Source organism: Neodiprion lecontei, chromosome 4 (assembly GCF_021901455.1).
Source record: "Neodiprion lecontei isolate iyNeoLeco1 chromosome 4, iyNeoLeco1.1, whole genome shotgun sequence".
Taxonomy (NCBI): domain Eukaryota; kingdom Metazoa; phylum Arthropoda; class Insecta; order Hymenoptera; family Diprionidae; genus Neodiprion; species Neodiprion lecontei.
Window position 1 is genome coordinate 30,693,580 of NC_060263.1, and position 16,342 is coordinate 30,709,921.

At 47.3% G+C, this 16,342-nt stretch overlaps 1 protein-coding gene across 7 annotated transcripts in view; it reads right to left on the minus strand.

Annotated features, from left to right (window-relative positions):
* Window positions 1-1,875: 1,875 nt before the first annotated feature.
* The window catches only part of LOC107225460 (protein trachealess), a 174,265-nt gene continuing 159,798 nt past the window's right edge, over window positions 1,876-16,342 (minus strand). For 6 of the 7 annotated variants that reach the window (XM_046737445.1, XM_046737442.1, XM_046737440.1 and 3 more), the window contains 9 exons: window positions 14,664-14,740; window positions 14,312-14,401; window positions 12,462-12,654; window positions 11,249-11,370; window positions 10,503-10,696; window positions 9,913-10,019; window positions 8,974-9,121; window positions 8,263-8,387; window positions 1,876-5,104 (listed from right to left, as the gene is read on the minus strand). In XM_046737445.1, coding sequence (XP_046593401.1) covers window positions 3,783-5,104; window positions 8,263-8,387; window positions 8,974-9,121; window positions 9,913-10,019; window positions 10,503-10,696; window positions 11,249-11,370; window positions 12,462-12,654; window positions 14,312-14,401; window positions 14,664-14,740 — 2,378 coding nt within the window. In that variant the 3' untranslated portion in view covers window positions 1,876-3,782. The remainder of the gene's footprint in view (window positions 5,105-8,262; window positions 8,388-8,973; window positions 9,122-9,912; window positions 10,020-10,502; window positions 10,697-11,248; window positions 11,371-12,461; window positions 12,655-14,311; window positions 14,402-14,663; window positions 14,741-16,342) is intronic. The other variant, XM_046737441.1, reaches the window with a different exon arrangement.

Here is a 16,342-nt window from a genome sequence, read left to right on the forward strand (position 1 = left end):
ATTTTATAATTTGAGGTAAAATTCTTAGACGAATATTATCGGGGTCAGTGTTGCAATGCAAAGTTGCGGGAAATGAGGAATAAAGCGATGCACATGAGTATAAACGGAGAAAAATTTTTAACGCATTAACTAGCATGTATCTATTATATATTTTCTCTTTAGAACATTACATTAACATAAAAGAATTCTTTTGTGAAAAATGATCAAGCGTCGATGTGAATTTTTCCGACGCTCGTATAAATTTACGGTCACGTAATTTCGATGTGTAACGAAACAGATCGAACATTGAAAATTGATTTGATTATCTCGAAACGAATGACCATGTGTTTATATGCGGTAAGAAATGTAGAAATCTTTATTACAATCTCATCAAAAGGATCCGGTATTTTGGCCTATTACCATTGTAAAATATCAGCTTTACAGATAAAACGACGCGATAATGATAGCACAAAAGTTTACTAATGTTTATGATACATATTCTATATACCGATTTAATGATGATTAATGACAAACGTGTCCCGGTGCCCGGATGTACGATTTATTTATTTTTGTGTATAATATCCGTATAATAATCGCGTTTTAAATATTTCAGTTCTCACTGAATGGAATCGACGAGAAAATGAAATAAAAAAAAACATACTAGAAAACGTTGCCTGTATTGGTGGGAATAATTTTCAACACTGGCACATTTGAATTGGTAAGAAGAAGGGGAATTATCTCGATCGCTAATGACCTTAAACACAAGGAATGCATCTTGGCTGTAGTAAAGGCTATAGGCTACTAGATTATTCTCCTCGAAAGGCTAATCGATGGGGGTGCAGCTGATCAATCAGTTAGGAATGCATAATACACCCGGGGCATTCTAAAGGCAGGGAATACGATTTTTATATCTATCGAGAATGTGGATCAACACAGCGAAATGCGAAACGATTATTTATCGAGGGCAATTAATTTTCTAACGGTATATTCTCGGTATTTGTATTGTGTCGAAGGTGGTGTCGATTGAGAAATACAGTGTGTATTTGGTAATAAAAAAACCTCGATCCAGATAGAATAAATATTGCACACACAACCATAATTTCAATTAGCAATAATAATCGGACGTCATATTCTAGCTGACTGATAGCTGCAGGGCAGTTTGATACACCATAATAGACCGATTTCGTGTTTCAGAGCACATATGAAGATATAATAATAATAATAATGATAATAATAATAATAATAATAATAATAATCATGATAATAATAATATTATAACAAACGTGTAAAATCTGAACAAATTAATCTTAGATACGAAACTGCAGTATATTAATACGAAAAACTATATATTTGTACGGCTGCATTTTAATATATATTTAGTAATAATGTATACGCATTATTATACCTATATACATATAATGTATATAATATATAATCGCGGTAACGAAAATAAACTAAATTTTACAAATTTTATAATTATACCTAAAATACTTTACAAAGAAAAAACTGGAACTATATCAGGCGAATTAACGAACATAGGTATACCATCATTACGCGATTCTCGGGCGATGATTTCGTTCGGCGTCGAATTAATTATTTTTCACACGCGCGTCACAAATACGGAAACGTACACGATCAGGTAAGCGTCCTCATACCTGTACGTATACGAGTGCGTATCTGATATGAGATTTAAATGTAGAACTGAGTCTATACAGGTATGGAATGAATATGAACGATACCGCATGAGATGTTGCATTAATAGCTGCAGAGTAACGAAAGTATACTGTGTAAGGTGTGAGGCGTATTAATTAGCCGTGAAATATTTTAATTATGCAATGCCTCTGTCGGCGCATTTGGGATTACAATATATATTTATACTTATATGTATATCTATAATTTGTTGTCTTTTTCATTCATAAACATACATCGCACGTCGGATGCTGCTGCGTAAATTGTACAGCCGATAGGTGTTAATAACTACCATTGAATTCGTCAAGGCGTCAATAGCATCGCGACGAGCCGTTACTTACAATATTTATACAGCCGCGGGTCCGGGCTTTGGCAGCATCCGCGATCCAGGCACCCTGGACCGCCAGACTTTATCATTACGCGACTGGACACGGTGAGCGTGGGGGATCATAATTAGCGATACCGAGGGGGTGGCGAATCCTAGAGATCTTGAGAACTCCAGACTGCGTTGTTACTCCGTGCTAACAATATGGCGTGAATTCGTACATCGTCGTATATGTATAAGAATTATTGCACTGGGCTTGGCTTACAATGTAGGTACGTATATACAGTCTCTGACTGAACAGCAATTAGTAAAGTCGCAAGGCTGTGGATTAATAAGATTCTTACGGTTTTTTCTTCTTCTTCTTCTTACTCTTAGTTGAAATATTTGTAAACCTACGTAACAGTTGACGTTCGACATATTTATATATATATATATATATATGTATATATATGTATATATATAATATACCTATTTGTATAAGAGCTCGAGTGATTGGTACTCAGTGACGCCCCAAAATCATTTATAATTTATGTACAACGGGGGAGGAGGACCAAATGGCCACCAGACTAGTCGATCCCACACTCGTTTAAGTACTTGGCAAATTTCATCGACACCCCGGGGTGACAGGAGCGTCTCGGGATCGAATACTTGAGAACCTGCAGGGGCTTGCAGATTTCTGGAGCCGCCGTTTGGCCCTCGTCGCGTAAACGCTAAGTTTAATACATGCTACACTCTACTGCTACCACGTATTTTGTACAAGCCTCTAGCGTAGAACGATTTACAAACGTACTCACATACTTCGTTTGCCTTTTTCTTTTCTTTTTCTCATCTTATTTCCTTGACTCTCTTTCATATCTCTTTAAATATTATTATAACGTCAATTGGGTATGCCTTGTATATATAATTATATATATATATACCTAATATATGTATAAGTATATAACTACACAAATATATGTACACAACATTGTATTATTATATGTATAAATGATAAAACAAGAACTAGGTATTTTGGTTCCACGATCGTATTGTATCAATAATAATTATCATCAATTCATAATAACCCACAATAAGCTGCCTAACAAAAGAAGACGAAAACAAATTTGGATCACGTTATCCAATAACATAAATAGTATAACTAACAATTAAATAAATATCTAAATTGGGGGTGCGGTTTCAACGCGATATCTATTTTTACTTCGTCTGCTGCAGCGAAGGCGCCCACGACGTCAATCACACCTGGTGAAAATTATTTTGAAAGAAAAAAAAAAACAGGGGGGAGGGAGGCAAAGAAAAATTATACAGTATTTAGCACCAGCACGAATATCGGCACGGAATGTCCAGCACTGTGAAATGGGAGGGGGGGAATAATTTTCAATAAACGATCCTCGATGACGGGTGGCCCTTTTCGAGGGACTTCAAAGAGCGCATATAGTGCGAGCGATTCCGTGTCATACAAAATGACCTGTCCTTCATCATCGAGTGTAAAAATTGACGAACTGTATACCGGGAACGAAATTGCAACAGTCAACATGTATAAATTCTCACAGGTTCTTCCTTGGTACGAAGAAATGATTCTCAGTAGCTGAATATACTCCACCTACAGTCCTTAGCTGCTGCGTGATGACGGTTATAAATAACAGTGTATGTTTTTTTTCTTCGTCTTTCCTTTTACATCTGGGAGGGAGGAGGTCTGATATGCACGTGGGGCCTTTGGGTTCGTTTCTATACAACGTTTCTCCTCCTTGTTCTATGAATTTTTTAAGTACACTCCGTCGGCCCAGCGCTACTAAGAAGCCGAGCTGTACCAGGTGCTCGATGCCGCCTTGTTGGATGGATGATACAAGTGAAATCCGGCCCCTGCGGCCGGATGGTGATAAAACTGCGGTTGTTCGAGTCCTGCGGAGGCGTAGGCGACGGCGGCGGCGTCGAGGGCGCTGGGATGCACCGCGGCCGAATAAACCTGAGGCTTCAGGGGTAACGGCTGGGCGGGTTCGTACTGATGTCTGAGTAGCGGATCGGCGTAAACCGAGGTCTCGTAACCACCGACGACGCCACCCGGGTGGATTTGTTGCTGTTGCTGTTGTTGCTGCTGCTGCTGCTGCTGCTGCTGCTGTTGCTGCTGCTGAGGATGCTTGTCGCGCGGCGAAACCGACGAGGGTGGCGTCATCGCCGAGTGATAATCCACGGCGTATCCACCCGCCGCCGAGTAGGACGAAACCAGACTGGTGAACGCGTCGGCGCCGCTCGACGTCGCCGAGGTCTTCTGGTTGTGGGCGGAAAGTACGAACTGGTGTTCGCCGTAGGTCGACGAGCCCTCGGATCCCGGGGGTGTGGGCAGAGGTCCGTTCTGCGGGTTCTCCCCGGCGTAGTAGCCGCCCCCCGTCGAAGGAGCTCTCGTCCCCGTCGACGTTATGCCGTGGACGTTAGCGCGGATGACGCTCTCCCGGTTGGCGTAGAGCTGCCGAAGTAGGGCCGAGGCCGGAAGCGGCGCCGTCGCCGACTGCTGAGGGTTCAGGTGGCTGAGGTGGTGGTGGTGGGCCCCGATCCACTGGATGGTGCTGCGTTGCTGCTGCTGCTTGAGCAGCGCGTCCGTGCTGAAGTCCGTCGGCTGGTGGAGAGCCGGGGATTCCGGCTTGCCGAGCGGCGCCCCGGGCAGATGTTTCGACATCGCCTGCTCCAGGTCCTTCACCGAGGCTCCCGGGACATCCGCGTTTCCGTCGCTTCCGTCCGAGCGACGCGCTTTGGGACTTCCGGGTCGCAGCGCGTGATCTCCACCGGGCACGGAGTGACTCGAGGACGCCGGACTCAGCGCGTGGCTTCTTCCGTTCCCCGCAGCCTTCCCCGTCATCTCGTCCTCGTCCTCCTCCTCGCCCGAGCTGCTCTCCTCGTCTGGGACTATTTTCCGCTTGTGTCCTCGCAGCTTCACCGCCGGTGCGTTTACGTTACCCACAACCGCTTGCGGCTCCTGTTGCAGTTGCGCCGCGTGCTCGTGCTGCCTTCCGCCTCGCGGTTCACCCTCGGATCCTGGCGCGTCTTCGCCGTCCTCCTGAGGCGACCGGTGCGGGTGATCGGGCTGCTGATTCGTCGGCCCTCCGCTGCTGCGTCCTTCTGGAACAAATTTTTTGCAATTTTATAAAACGCGTAGAATATCGTAGAGTATTTTCACTCGAATTGGAGCGGACAGGCGACAGGTATATCGTTCGCTGGTCATACTTCAAGTCGCGATAGATGATACGTATTATTATTATTATTATTATTATTATTGTTATTATTATTATTATTATTACACGGACGAAGTATCATTTGCGTTATAGGAGTTAATTTATTCGTCGTGACAACACGATGGTCGCCGTTTCTGTTGGTCAAGAGAATAACAATATCGGTGTCACCATATTCGTAATAATTGAGAGCCGACTGGCAATGAGCGAATAGAATATTCAAATACTTGGCCTAGGTGTATCCACGTCATGGCAATTTTCAACCGAGTCGACTCAGGTTTCGTCTAAAATTCATTAAATACCCTTCGCACGGCTTTAAAACTCAGGGAACATCATTTTCAAACAGATACAATGGTGGAAATCTATACACGCCTGGAAATTCTAAACTACGTAGACCTAGGATTATATATTAAGCTTTCAAAACGCATCGCGTATTCTTTGCAATCGCGCCTGCACGTGCAACGATCGGTAATTAATATATGAATATGCAGAATGTGTGTTGACTATAGGCGTTAATTTATCGAGAGAAATCGAGTGTTCGTGTGTAAAAGGATTGCGCATGATTAGTGTTATCGGAAACTGTGAAGGTAAAAAAAATTAAGAACATTACATACAGTCCCGTACTTGTTGCAACCCCAGATACGGAATTCCAACTACTACACCGTGGTCGAAAAACTTATTCAAACAATTTACCACATGACGATATGCTTGGTAAGTAATTAGCTCGCATAGCTACTCGTAAATTGTTCAAGCTATGGAGTAAGTAAAAAATGTGTAGCCTGTAAATACGTTATCCATACTTCTTCCTGACATCAAGCTTATAGAATGAGAATTTTTCAACGCGGAAGTATTTTTAACCACGGATATCAGCGGTTCCGGTGAAACTTCTTCAGGATCTTTGATTGATAAAGTAAAAGGGATGGAGCTACGGGCTGGGCGGAAAGGGGAAAGGACTGAGAAAGAGAAAGGTGGAAAGTAGGGACCAAGAATGAGGGCTGGAAGTAATATTAGCGCGAAGAGGGTAAACCCTCGGCCAGGGATCGGAGGAAGATAGTGCCCGGGGCAACTCGCCGTGCCGGGGTGCATTACAAGTGCAGTCAAATGAAAACATTAAATACGTGAGTGGACTGCAGGCTCGAGGCGACAGCCATGCGGCCCGGCGCTTCGTGATATGAGAGAGAGCCGACATCGCGGTCGCAGTTCTCGTCGTAGTTATACCTACACCTTGGGCTTTCGGCACGCTGCCAACCCCAGCTCTGACATCGGTAAACAGGCTGAAGAAAAATTGCTAACGCTATTGAAACGAGATTGCGACTCGATGAAAAGTTACGAACTATGTAGGTACTCGTCATTTTCTCCGACCTACTTCCATTAACGATAGGTAGATTATAACTCGTCGATTTTTACAATCTTACTGTACGTCTCCCTGACATTTTACCTCTACAGTATACCGAACAACACAGTTTGTCGCTTGTAAAAGAAAAACAAAAATTACGAAACTACTTCTGTTTGCGAAAGCATGCGCGGGATTATTCAACCCGGAAACTTCCTTGGTGAAAATACTGGAATGAACATCGAATAATGATGTGGAAATAAATCAGTACTCAAGACTCGAGTTTGAATAAACTTTTGTGAGATACAATGGCGTTGGAATTATATGGAACGCGGGTTTCTGCTGCCGGTGTCGCGACGTCAGGCGATAAGAGGAGAAGAATCTCATTTGCACTGTTTGAAAACAACGTGCGAAACATCGAGACTAAGGATCGTGGGAGGAGAGCAAAGGTCGTTGACCTCCATCGTCGAGCTAGGTAATTTTTTAAAGGCACCCTCTGTCACGGTAATTATAACCCGGATCTAAGCAGGTACCTCGCACGTCGAGGAGGCTTGTTTGTCTTGTTACACGCGTGCATCGCGAGGCCGCGAGTCGTTCGTTTAACATGTAGAAAATATAATGCCGGGAAGAGATGAGGAGAGTCTTTCTTTTAAAAGTAATATAGAAGGCGGCGGCGCTTCGCGGAGGATGCTGCGCTGACGCCGTCGTGGAGAGCGTGTCCAAATGGGAATGCTGGAAGCTCTTCTCTCCTCCGTTAGCTCTGCCCTCTCTCTATTTCGCTCTCTATTGCGGTGTGTCGATACCGGGATGAGAGTAACACCGGTGTTTGTATTACCAGCGCACGTCCGACAAATTCGGGCTCGTCAGCGTGACGAGACACCGGTTGATGAGGAATCCCACAGCCCGGTGTCTAACACGGAATTTTTACCGATCGCACGGAGCCACGATTCATTTCACCCACCGCAGCATCGAGTGCCTCACGTGATCGCGACGTGTACTTATCGCTTTAAAAGAATCGAACGCTTCGGACGATCGTTTGAAAAAACTGGGCTAAGATCGGCTCCTTAGAGCACGAGTGGTGCGCAGTCCGGTTTTCTAATGATGATATCTGTGACGGGGCGAGGAAGATTCATTCTTCTGTGAATGACTCGTGACTCTCCTCTGCCAACTTTACATCAGAGTTTCGACTTGTCCACAATGCAACGTGTACTCATGGACCTTAAACCGTGACGAACACACGCGGCGAGTACAAGCTCTAAGACTCGCTGTATGTTAAGTATTTCTAATTGTAAGTATGTACTGTATACAGTTCGCACGGTAACTGAATACGGAGACCTATTACCCATGGTAAACGAATGCGTAGGTGGTTATCATTCCAGCGGCAAAGACAGATCATCTTACCGCTACCGAAACGTACTGCAAAAGTTTCTACATGTCCTAAGAGCCTAAAATTGATTCCTCCTTCTGAGACAAGTTGCAGTGCTCCTTGTTCTGACAACGTTTTCGATAAGCTCGAAATCTGCAGTTGCTGTAATTCGTCGCATTGTGGACGGCGGCCTCACATGCAGAGTGAATTCACTATTCACGATTAACTGGAAACTGCTACAGCGCAAGGACTCGTTGGCTGGTCTCCCTTTTTGCAACAACATGTTCAAGCGTGTAAAATCATGCCGCGGGTTGTCGTCATCCTCGGTATACTTTCTTTGTTCACTCACCTCCTCTGTCAGCGTCGGGTGAACCGTTCTCAGGGTCATTTCCGGCAGCATCTTCCCTCTTCACGCCAGTTACGCCATCCTCCAGCTGGCAGCAATCCATGATGAGGTTTTCGTACTCTCGACCACTGCGAGTAGAGAATAAAGTCTCATGAAGTGCCGCGTACACAATGTACACATACAAGTGAACACATTTTAAAAGGTGTCAAGAATACTAAGGGCGAAATCCGAGAGCATCGAAGGCGGAATTATATCAAAATTCACCTCGCGAATAACCGTTAATCGTTCACGATATACCCTCTACAGTTGTAATTGGTGCAGGTTAAAACTGGCCATCGGAAATACCAGGATGATAATTGATTGGGAGTGTAGAATTCGCCTCGTGGGTTCGGGGTTGCGGCTCCATTATATTTGTCGGGCCAGGATGCATTATGCATAAGCCGGTGAGAAAACTTTTTCTAACCTTTTCTCTCTCATTCTCTCTCTCTCTCTCTCTCTCTCTCTCTCTCTCTCTCTCTCTCTCTCTCTCTCTCTCTCTCTCTTTCTCGTCCTCCCTCTGTCTTTTTCTTTATTACTTATATTTTTTCGCGCGTATAATTGCGCACTATTATATTCTGACACGTGTTGTATACCGGTATTCATATTCATCTCCATCGCTGAGAGGGGTTTCAATAAGTTTGCTAAAAGTACAAATGCCTATATAATAACACGCACCTGATCACGTAGTTCACGCAAATGATGTTCTGCTCCTCGGCGTTCTTCGAGTTGCACACCACGGTAGCGCACGTCTGTAGCCACGTATAGCCTCCACTTTTGTTCATTAACCGATAATAGTGAGTGAGGACCTGCCCTTTGTGAATAACTGCGAACAGGAGAGAAGTAACAAAAAAAAAAAAAACACGTTGTATAAAAATGTCTACAAGAGAATCAGACCTAATTTTTCAAACCACCAGCTTGCAGTATTATATCAGGGTCTTGGGAAATTGAAGAGTTGGAAAAGTTAAAACGCAGCCGAACGAGTTTTGACCCAGTTTAGCAACCGGGCACTGTGCGATATCGTATCACTTTTGTGCGCTCGAGTTTCCCTCCGCGCACCTGCAGATAGGAGGCACAGGGCTTGGCAAGTATACGAGGTGTGGGGGAAAGTGGTGTTAGGTGAGTAAGGGCATTTGAGGAGTCGATAAACTTTCGGTAAGCCAGGCGGACGCGCAGCTCGGATGAGAGATGAAGGGCGAGGGGAGAGAGTCGGGGGTGGCCGGGGGACTGTCAGTCGAGTTGGAAGGGCGGAGGGCGAAGGGCGGGCGGGTAGTAACAACTCGCTGGAGATGCCGCATCCGGCGCGTCGCACCCCCTGCATACCAACTACCTAATCCTGGCTGGTTACAGGCGGGTCTGCGAGCCGCGAGGAGAGGCAGGCGGGAGCACGGCACGTGACTACTCAATGCGGGAAGCGCGCGCGGCTCTTGGCTTTACGACAAAAACGTTTACAATATCAAATATTTCGGAATATACGAGCACGCCGGTGAAAGCATATCGTTTAGGGGGTGCGAGCTCTGAGACTCGAGTCGTGGTCTTGTTCTCCGACGACTCCTATCCGCGGAAACAGTTGCAGTTGCGACAAAACGGGGGGGACACCGATTCCCGTATACTTACGGTCGACGTGTGACTTTCGAAGACGATTCGCGTCTTCTCCGTGGCACAAGGCGTACAAATTCTTTCCCGTTAACTCGTCCGCCGAATAGTCCAGGAGTTCTGATACCCTGTAACATCGTTTTAGCATTGTCTCAATGGATGTACGGAATCTTCTGACGAACATACTTTTCAACTATCCTGCACTTTTGGTGCAACATCTTAACTGACTTTTTTCATTCAGATCACTATGAGACGGCAGAATTTGTTAGTATAAGACACAGTCGGTATGTAAAAAAGAGAATGTCGCGAAATAATTTTTCTTGGAACAGTGAAAACGGAAGTGTACTCGAAAATGGAGCACATTGAACGACCAGTTTTTGATACCGTTGGTTTTGGCACAGGTTTCAGATTGGTACCATTTGAATTGATTTCGTGGCATTCGATGATCGTCAAGATCTAGAAATCAGCCCTTAGCCGTTTAGATTATCCTTGTTCCTCGTCAAAATACTATCAAACTAGAGTTACGAATGTGAGTGATCGTAAAAATTCGTTGAACCTTAGCGTGTAGCTTGACCGCGAGTTGCAAAAGGTAAACGAAACAACCCACTCACTTTGGTTCGCAGTGGGCTATCCGGAAGTCAAAGTTGATGCGAGTGACGAACATGTCAGTCTCAAGTCGAATCTCGTGGACACTGGGAGGTGGTAGGGCGATGGCGAGACCTACCATGCCCATCAGCGGTGGTGCCGACTTCCTGGAGTGGCTGAAAGTGTACTGAGGCCTGAGTCTGCACAGCAGCAACACCACCTGTACCAATGAAAGAGAAAAACATAGATACCGGACAGTTCTCTTCGCGCACTCTCTATTTTCCGCGTTGTCTTGCACGGTCGTGTTTGTTTATATCAGCGTTGAGCGAGATCCGTCGGTGCGGTGTGATTTTAACGGGTTATTAGCCAACGGTGGTGGAGCACGTCCACGTATCTAGTCAACCATATCTTCATTTAGACGGAGCTCAGCGGGGTCTTGGCCAGATAGTAGCGCGCACGTGTTCCGCAAGAATCCTCACAGTTATAACTTCTGGTTAACAAGAGTCGTTACTGCGGGAAGCCGCGGTTCCTCCGGACAATCTTCCAATTGCGGCAATTATACCTCCGGCTTCTGGTAGTGTGTATCAGAAAGGAAGCGTGGTCTTTATCGCCGGTGTATATAAGCTTTTCAAGATTTCCACGCAAAAGAATTATTGAAATGTCTTAATTTGCCCGAAACGTTAACGACACGGGCTGCTACGGCGGTGCAACTTCGAGAGGATCTATGATAAAGACAACGTTCCAACTTTCTCAAGAGACAAATAACACTCACCCTGTACCCAGAGGACTTGAAATGGCACCCCCTTTTCGTCAGCGTGGATTTCATCCGCACGCAGAATGCCCGGTCATAACCCTTGTAGAGACCGCTGGCCGTTAACGACATCACAGAGGATACTGAAAGTATAAAGGTGATAGTAAATTGCCAAGAGTTGATCGGTTGGGGCGAAAGTCCCAGCTGGTGGCGCAACTGCAACGTCCTCGTCATTCAACCCCCGTCCCTCGCATCTGGGTAGTACAAAGCGTTCAACGTGTACCCACTTCTTCCGTGTGGAGCCGAACCGTACGACCCAGGACGCCTGGCGGTGGTGGAGGCTGCGGTCACGCCGCACTAACAGGCGCGGGTGGGTACGTGCGGCCGCGCTGAAGACGCGGAATAACAATCGGCCGAGGCGGCGGCGCCGTTGCTGCATATACGTATGCGTCACCCGTCCGGGCCACAACTTCGCCCCCGCGACCGTGAACGCGGGGGGCGATAAGACGTGCAACCCTCTTCGCCGGCCGAGCGCGCCACCACGTGGCTCCGCCGAGGGCACGTCCACCGGCCGCGTCATCGCCTAGCCGTTCGCCCCGGGACCCGATTTAGACGACCACCCTTCGCCCCACGTCGGTCTGGTCACGGATTCCAGGTTACACGTCCACTCCACTGGTACACGCTCGCTCCGCAACGCGCTTAAGTGCGAACGTGCCCAAAACTCACCGTCTCACTAACGCCTTGTCTCCACCACCGCTACTGAAAGCCGTCAAGGTCGGCGAACAGAGCCTAAGGACAGGGGGAACACTCTCGACCTCGCCAAATTCAAAATTCTAAATTCAAAATTCGCGGGTGTACGGTGATAAATTTCTTCTCTGCTAATATTGTCGTAAATTATTTAATTCTACAGAAAATAAATTATTTTTGACAAATATTTCCAAATGCTATTCCTGTTATTATTTCTAATTTTTTTTTACCTTGGCAAATACAATCTCTCAATATAATGACACCAGCACGGTAGACCTGAACTACTTTTCTAATAATAATCATTTTTGCTGGTCGCAACATTATATGGCTCTACTCACGTGACATCAGCAACGCGTCGCACTATAATGCTTTTCGCTATTTCAATTTTCTCCGATCCTTTTGATTTCTAGTGCGAGACTGACCAGTCGAAAAATCCTGAATCTTTTTCGAGTCATGTGAAAGAGAATATGGTGGAGTTTATAACTACCGTCAGGATTGGCTGTCGACGAAGAACCGTGCTCTTCGGATGCAGCGCTACTCGGAGAGGCGAGACCAGAGCTGGAGGAATGTGGGCCCGAGGAACTCGAGGATGACGCGAGGCCCAAGCCGAGCTGTTCGGCGACCTCGGAATGGTCTTGCTGATGGACGTAGTCGAACACCGAGGACCCAGTCATCTCCACCTGCAAGAATCAAATATCGAGTCAATTCGTCACGAGTATACCCATAAATGTAAAAGCTGCGGTCGGAGTGACCGCAACCGGTGCATGACAATGGCTGACGTTACGTCACGAGTAAGCCAAGCGTCGCCATCCGCGTCTGGCATGCGTCGCGTAGCTTGCGTGCGACGGAGCTTTCCGCGGAAATCACACCCATGATAAGTGCCGCGAAGCGGTGATCGAATCATCGTTGCATGCAACTATTTTTATCCGCCGATCGAGTACATGAGCCCTCGAGGTGGGCGGCGAGGGGTCAGGGGGGCGCGGCCCTCCACCGTAAGAGAAACCATACGCGATTGTACAGACGCGACTCGGCTGGCTACGTGTCACTTGATATCGTATTCCTGGAGCACGCCGTCGACGGTGACGCGTGCACGCGCGGTTTCCACCGGTCACGCGCCTGTCGGCTATACCATCATGGCCGCGTGAGAGTCGGGCTTCTGGCGGGCTTGGTGACCCACCGAAGACCAGGACTCAATCCGGATCAAGGATGTAGGATAAACGTGCCTATGAAGCCAGGCGTGAAATTCAACTCTTCTCGACGTTGAACGGACCTCGACCTTCCAGACTCCGGTTGACAGTAATCTTGGTGAACAAACTTCGGGCTACGGTACCGAGACGCGGCACTCGTGCAAAATCACCCGCACAAATCACGTGGCTTTCGAGCCACGTTTCGGTTACGTTGAATTGAAAACTCTGCGACCAGCTGCACTTTGCGTTAATCTACGTCACTTTCGAGTGGCTTCAGCAGCACCAAGTTTAACGGGGTCACTCGTGATGTTCAATCGAAAGCCTTTCCGAAGGTCACTGGTATCAGGCAGGTGTGAGGAGGGGTCATCGACGTTGTGGCATCTGCAGATCAAGAGGGGGGGGGGGGGGTCGGGTCACGTTAACACCTTGTAGGTACGTGGTGTTCGTTTATTCTTGATTCCCCAGACCCCGGGACCTGCGTAGCCGCGCAGGATAACAGTAGCCGGGGGTTAGGGGTCCTGTGCATCTGCACAGGGGGGCAGCAGCCATGTTTGCGGCCGCGACGTTGGCAGTTTCCAGAATCTCCGAAACACCCTATTGATTGCCCCGCGGGCCGCGAGGAACGGAGCCAGTGCCCCGACCGACCCCCCTTTCCTCCCTCCCTCCCTCCCGCCCTTCCGTCCCCCTACACCGAACCACCCCGCTCCCCTCATCCCCCTTCCACACCCTTCGAGGCATTAGGAATGGCGAACACGCCGCTGTGCAGAGGCTACGTGAGCGGCATGCGACCAACCCCCCTCCTCCCCCTGACACTCCCGTCCCTCCTCCCCGCCCCAAGGCTCGCTCTGGCCTCTCTTCCTCCGGTGCCAACCAGCCAAGCCAGCCAGCCAGCCAGCCAGGCAACCAGTATGGCCGCCGACTAACACAACCTCCTCTTCCTCTCCTCCGAACTACATATACGTGTACCTCTCTCTGGCGTTTCTCCCTCAACCCCCTACCCCGCCCTCTTCAACCCCTCGTATGTGCTACCGGGGGTGGCACGTACTCCGTTATGCGCCTTTCACACCCATCCCGCCCGAACTCCCACTGCGGGTGTTGGTGGGTGGATTCGCCGCCTCAGATGGTTCGGATGACACGCAGTGAAACTCACCTGGGAAAGTCCGAGGTAGATGGAGACTGTCTCCGAGATGTACAGAAACCTTCCATCAGCTGCGACCGCCATTGCGAATCCGTCGAGCGACTGAAACAAGAAATACAATAAACCGAATAAATTCAGTTGCTACTTTTTGTCGGACAGAGCTTATACGTATGGGCTGCGGTAATACGTTCAGAGCCGGCGAGTTTTTTTTCCTTCTCCGCTCCGATGACAGTGTCACTGAGGCATCTCAAGTATGTCTAAGAACGGAGTTTCGACCGGTGCAACGTTTCGAAAAAGTTGTATACTCAAAAAATGAAACTCCTTACCGTCGGCGAGAATAGTATAAATACAATAAATAACTCACCTGAAGGATGTGTGTACCCTGATGCTGCTCGAACATGTCCATTGCCAGTGTTGCAGGTGACCTCACCCGGTTGGCACCTGTAACCAGACATACCAAACGGTCGTATAAGGTATGAGTGATTGATGAATCGTGAAACTAAGTCAGCGTGGTGCATGCGAATGTTCTCACATACACGGACGACGAACGATGTATGCTTTTCCGTGAATCTCATTTTCACTAAGGAGCATGAATCACCGCTTGACCCGACATATTCGGAAACCCCTTCAGCTCCTTCGGCGGACCCGGAGCTCCAAACTCCACCCTCGCTTGGTAAACAAGACGCAGTTCTTCGCTCCGTAATAATAATGCCGTTTCGCCCCCGCGCCGGTACCCTTAATGAAAGACTTAGAGACTCGATCAAACTCGCCCGGGCATTGCTTAATCTGGTAAGTCCACCGGGATGAGGTCTCCTGCACCTCGGATATCCGCAAAGTCCCCCCCAACTCACCGCACAACCGACTTCGCCACGCGCTGACCCCCGGCTTTCCATGCTCGGTCAACAAGTTTATTCGTCTCGATGTTTCTGCCGGACAAGGGCTAATCCGACTATAATCCCATCGTATACGCTTATTCCTTATACCGTCTAGGTATGCTGTGCACATACCTATTTCTGCCGTTGTATCGAGACCACCCCTTGACCAGTGAACGATACCGCAAACTTTTTGGAGGTCATCCGAGATGTAACGTTGAAACCACGTGCGAGATCGTTGTAAGAACCGTTGAAGATGAAGAAGATTGGCTCGCTTCCAATATATCATATATTATGCAAATACTGACCTGAAATGTACCTAATCATTTTCCTTTCTCACGTCAAGTATAATTTGTCGAATAGCCTCGTTTTGTATTTTGGAAGATCAGGAATCAATTTTGAACACTACCGATGAAACCATCCGACTATCGTTGTTAACCCAATTTCCGACAGAATGATAACAACGGTTGACCCCCGTGACCCGCGCAGGTCACGAGGCACGACCTGAGTCGTTTGCTCCTCTTCGGGTATTTTCTCGGCCAGCCGGTACTTTACTGTTAGTTTTCCCCGGCAACGGCAATAAATTCTCCCTTAGCGTCTTTCGTCTCGGTCTGCGCCTCTCCCTCGCGACCAGCTATCACAATATTTTGATAAATACGTAAGGCGTGTTTTATGTGCCTTCTTCGTACCATAACTCAGCGATATTTATATTGGGAAAATAGAAAAATACCGTTGACCGACCGACATAGTTGCCTTTCTTACAGCGCCAGCTGAGACCCTGGATTAGGGTACCGATGCACCCGATAAAATACAGCTTGAGACGAGGGAGTTAAAAGCACTGTTTCAATAATCTCCGGAAATTATACGAGCAAAAATGCAGGTCTTATACGTTTTCACGACGTTTATTATACAAAATCATTAGTAGATATTCTTGTATAACTCCTCATTGTCAGTGCAAATCGACTCGACAAACTAGTCTAAAGAAGCAGAGCGGTACAGTTGGTGGGGAAAGTCTCGCAGATGCAACATTTAGCGATTTGCTTTCTCGTCGCTGCACCAATGGTACATTAAAATGTCTCCAAGGCCCAAATACCGACGATATTCTTTACATGTCCATGTATAGAAAAAATACGGCACGGTTCCTAATGCCGCACTTTGTCAAAATGAAGCA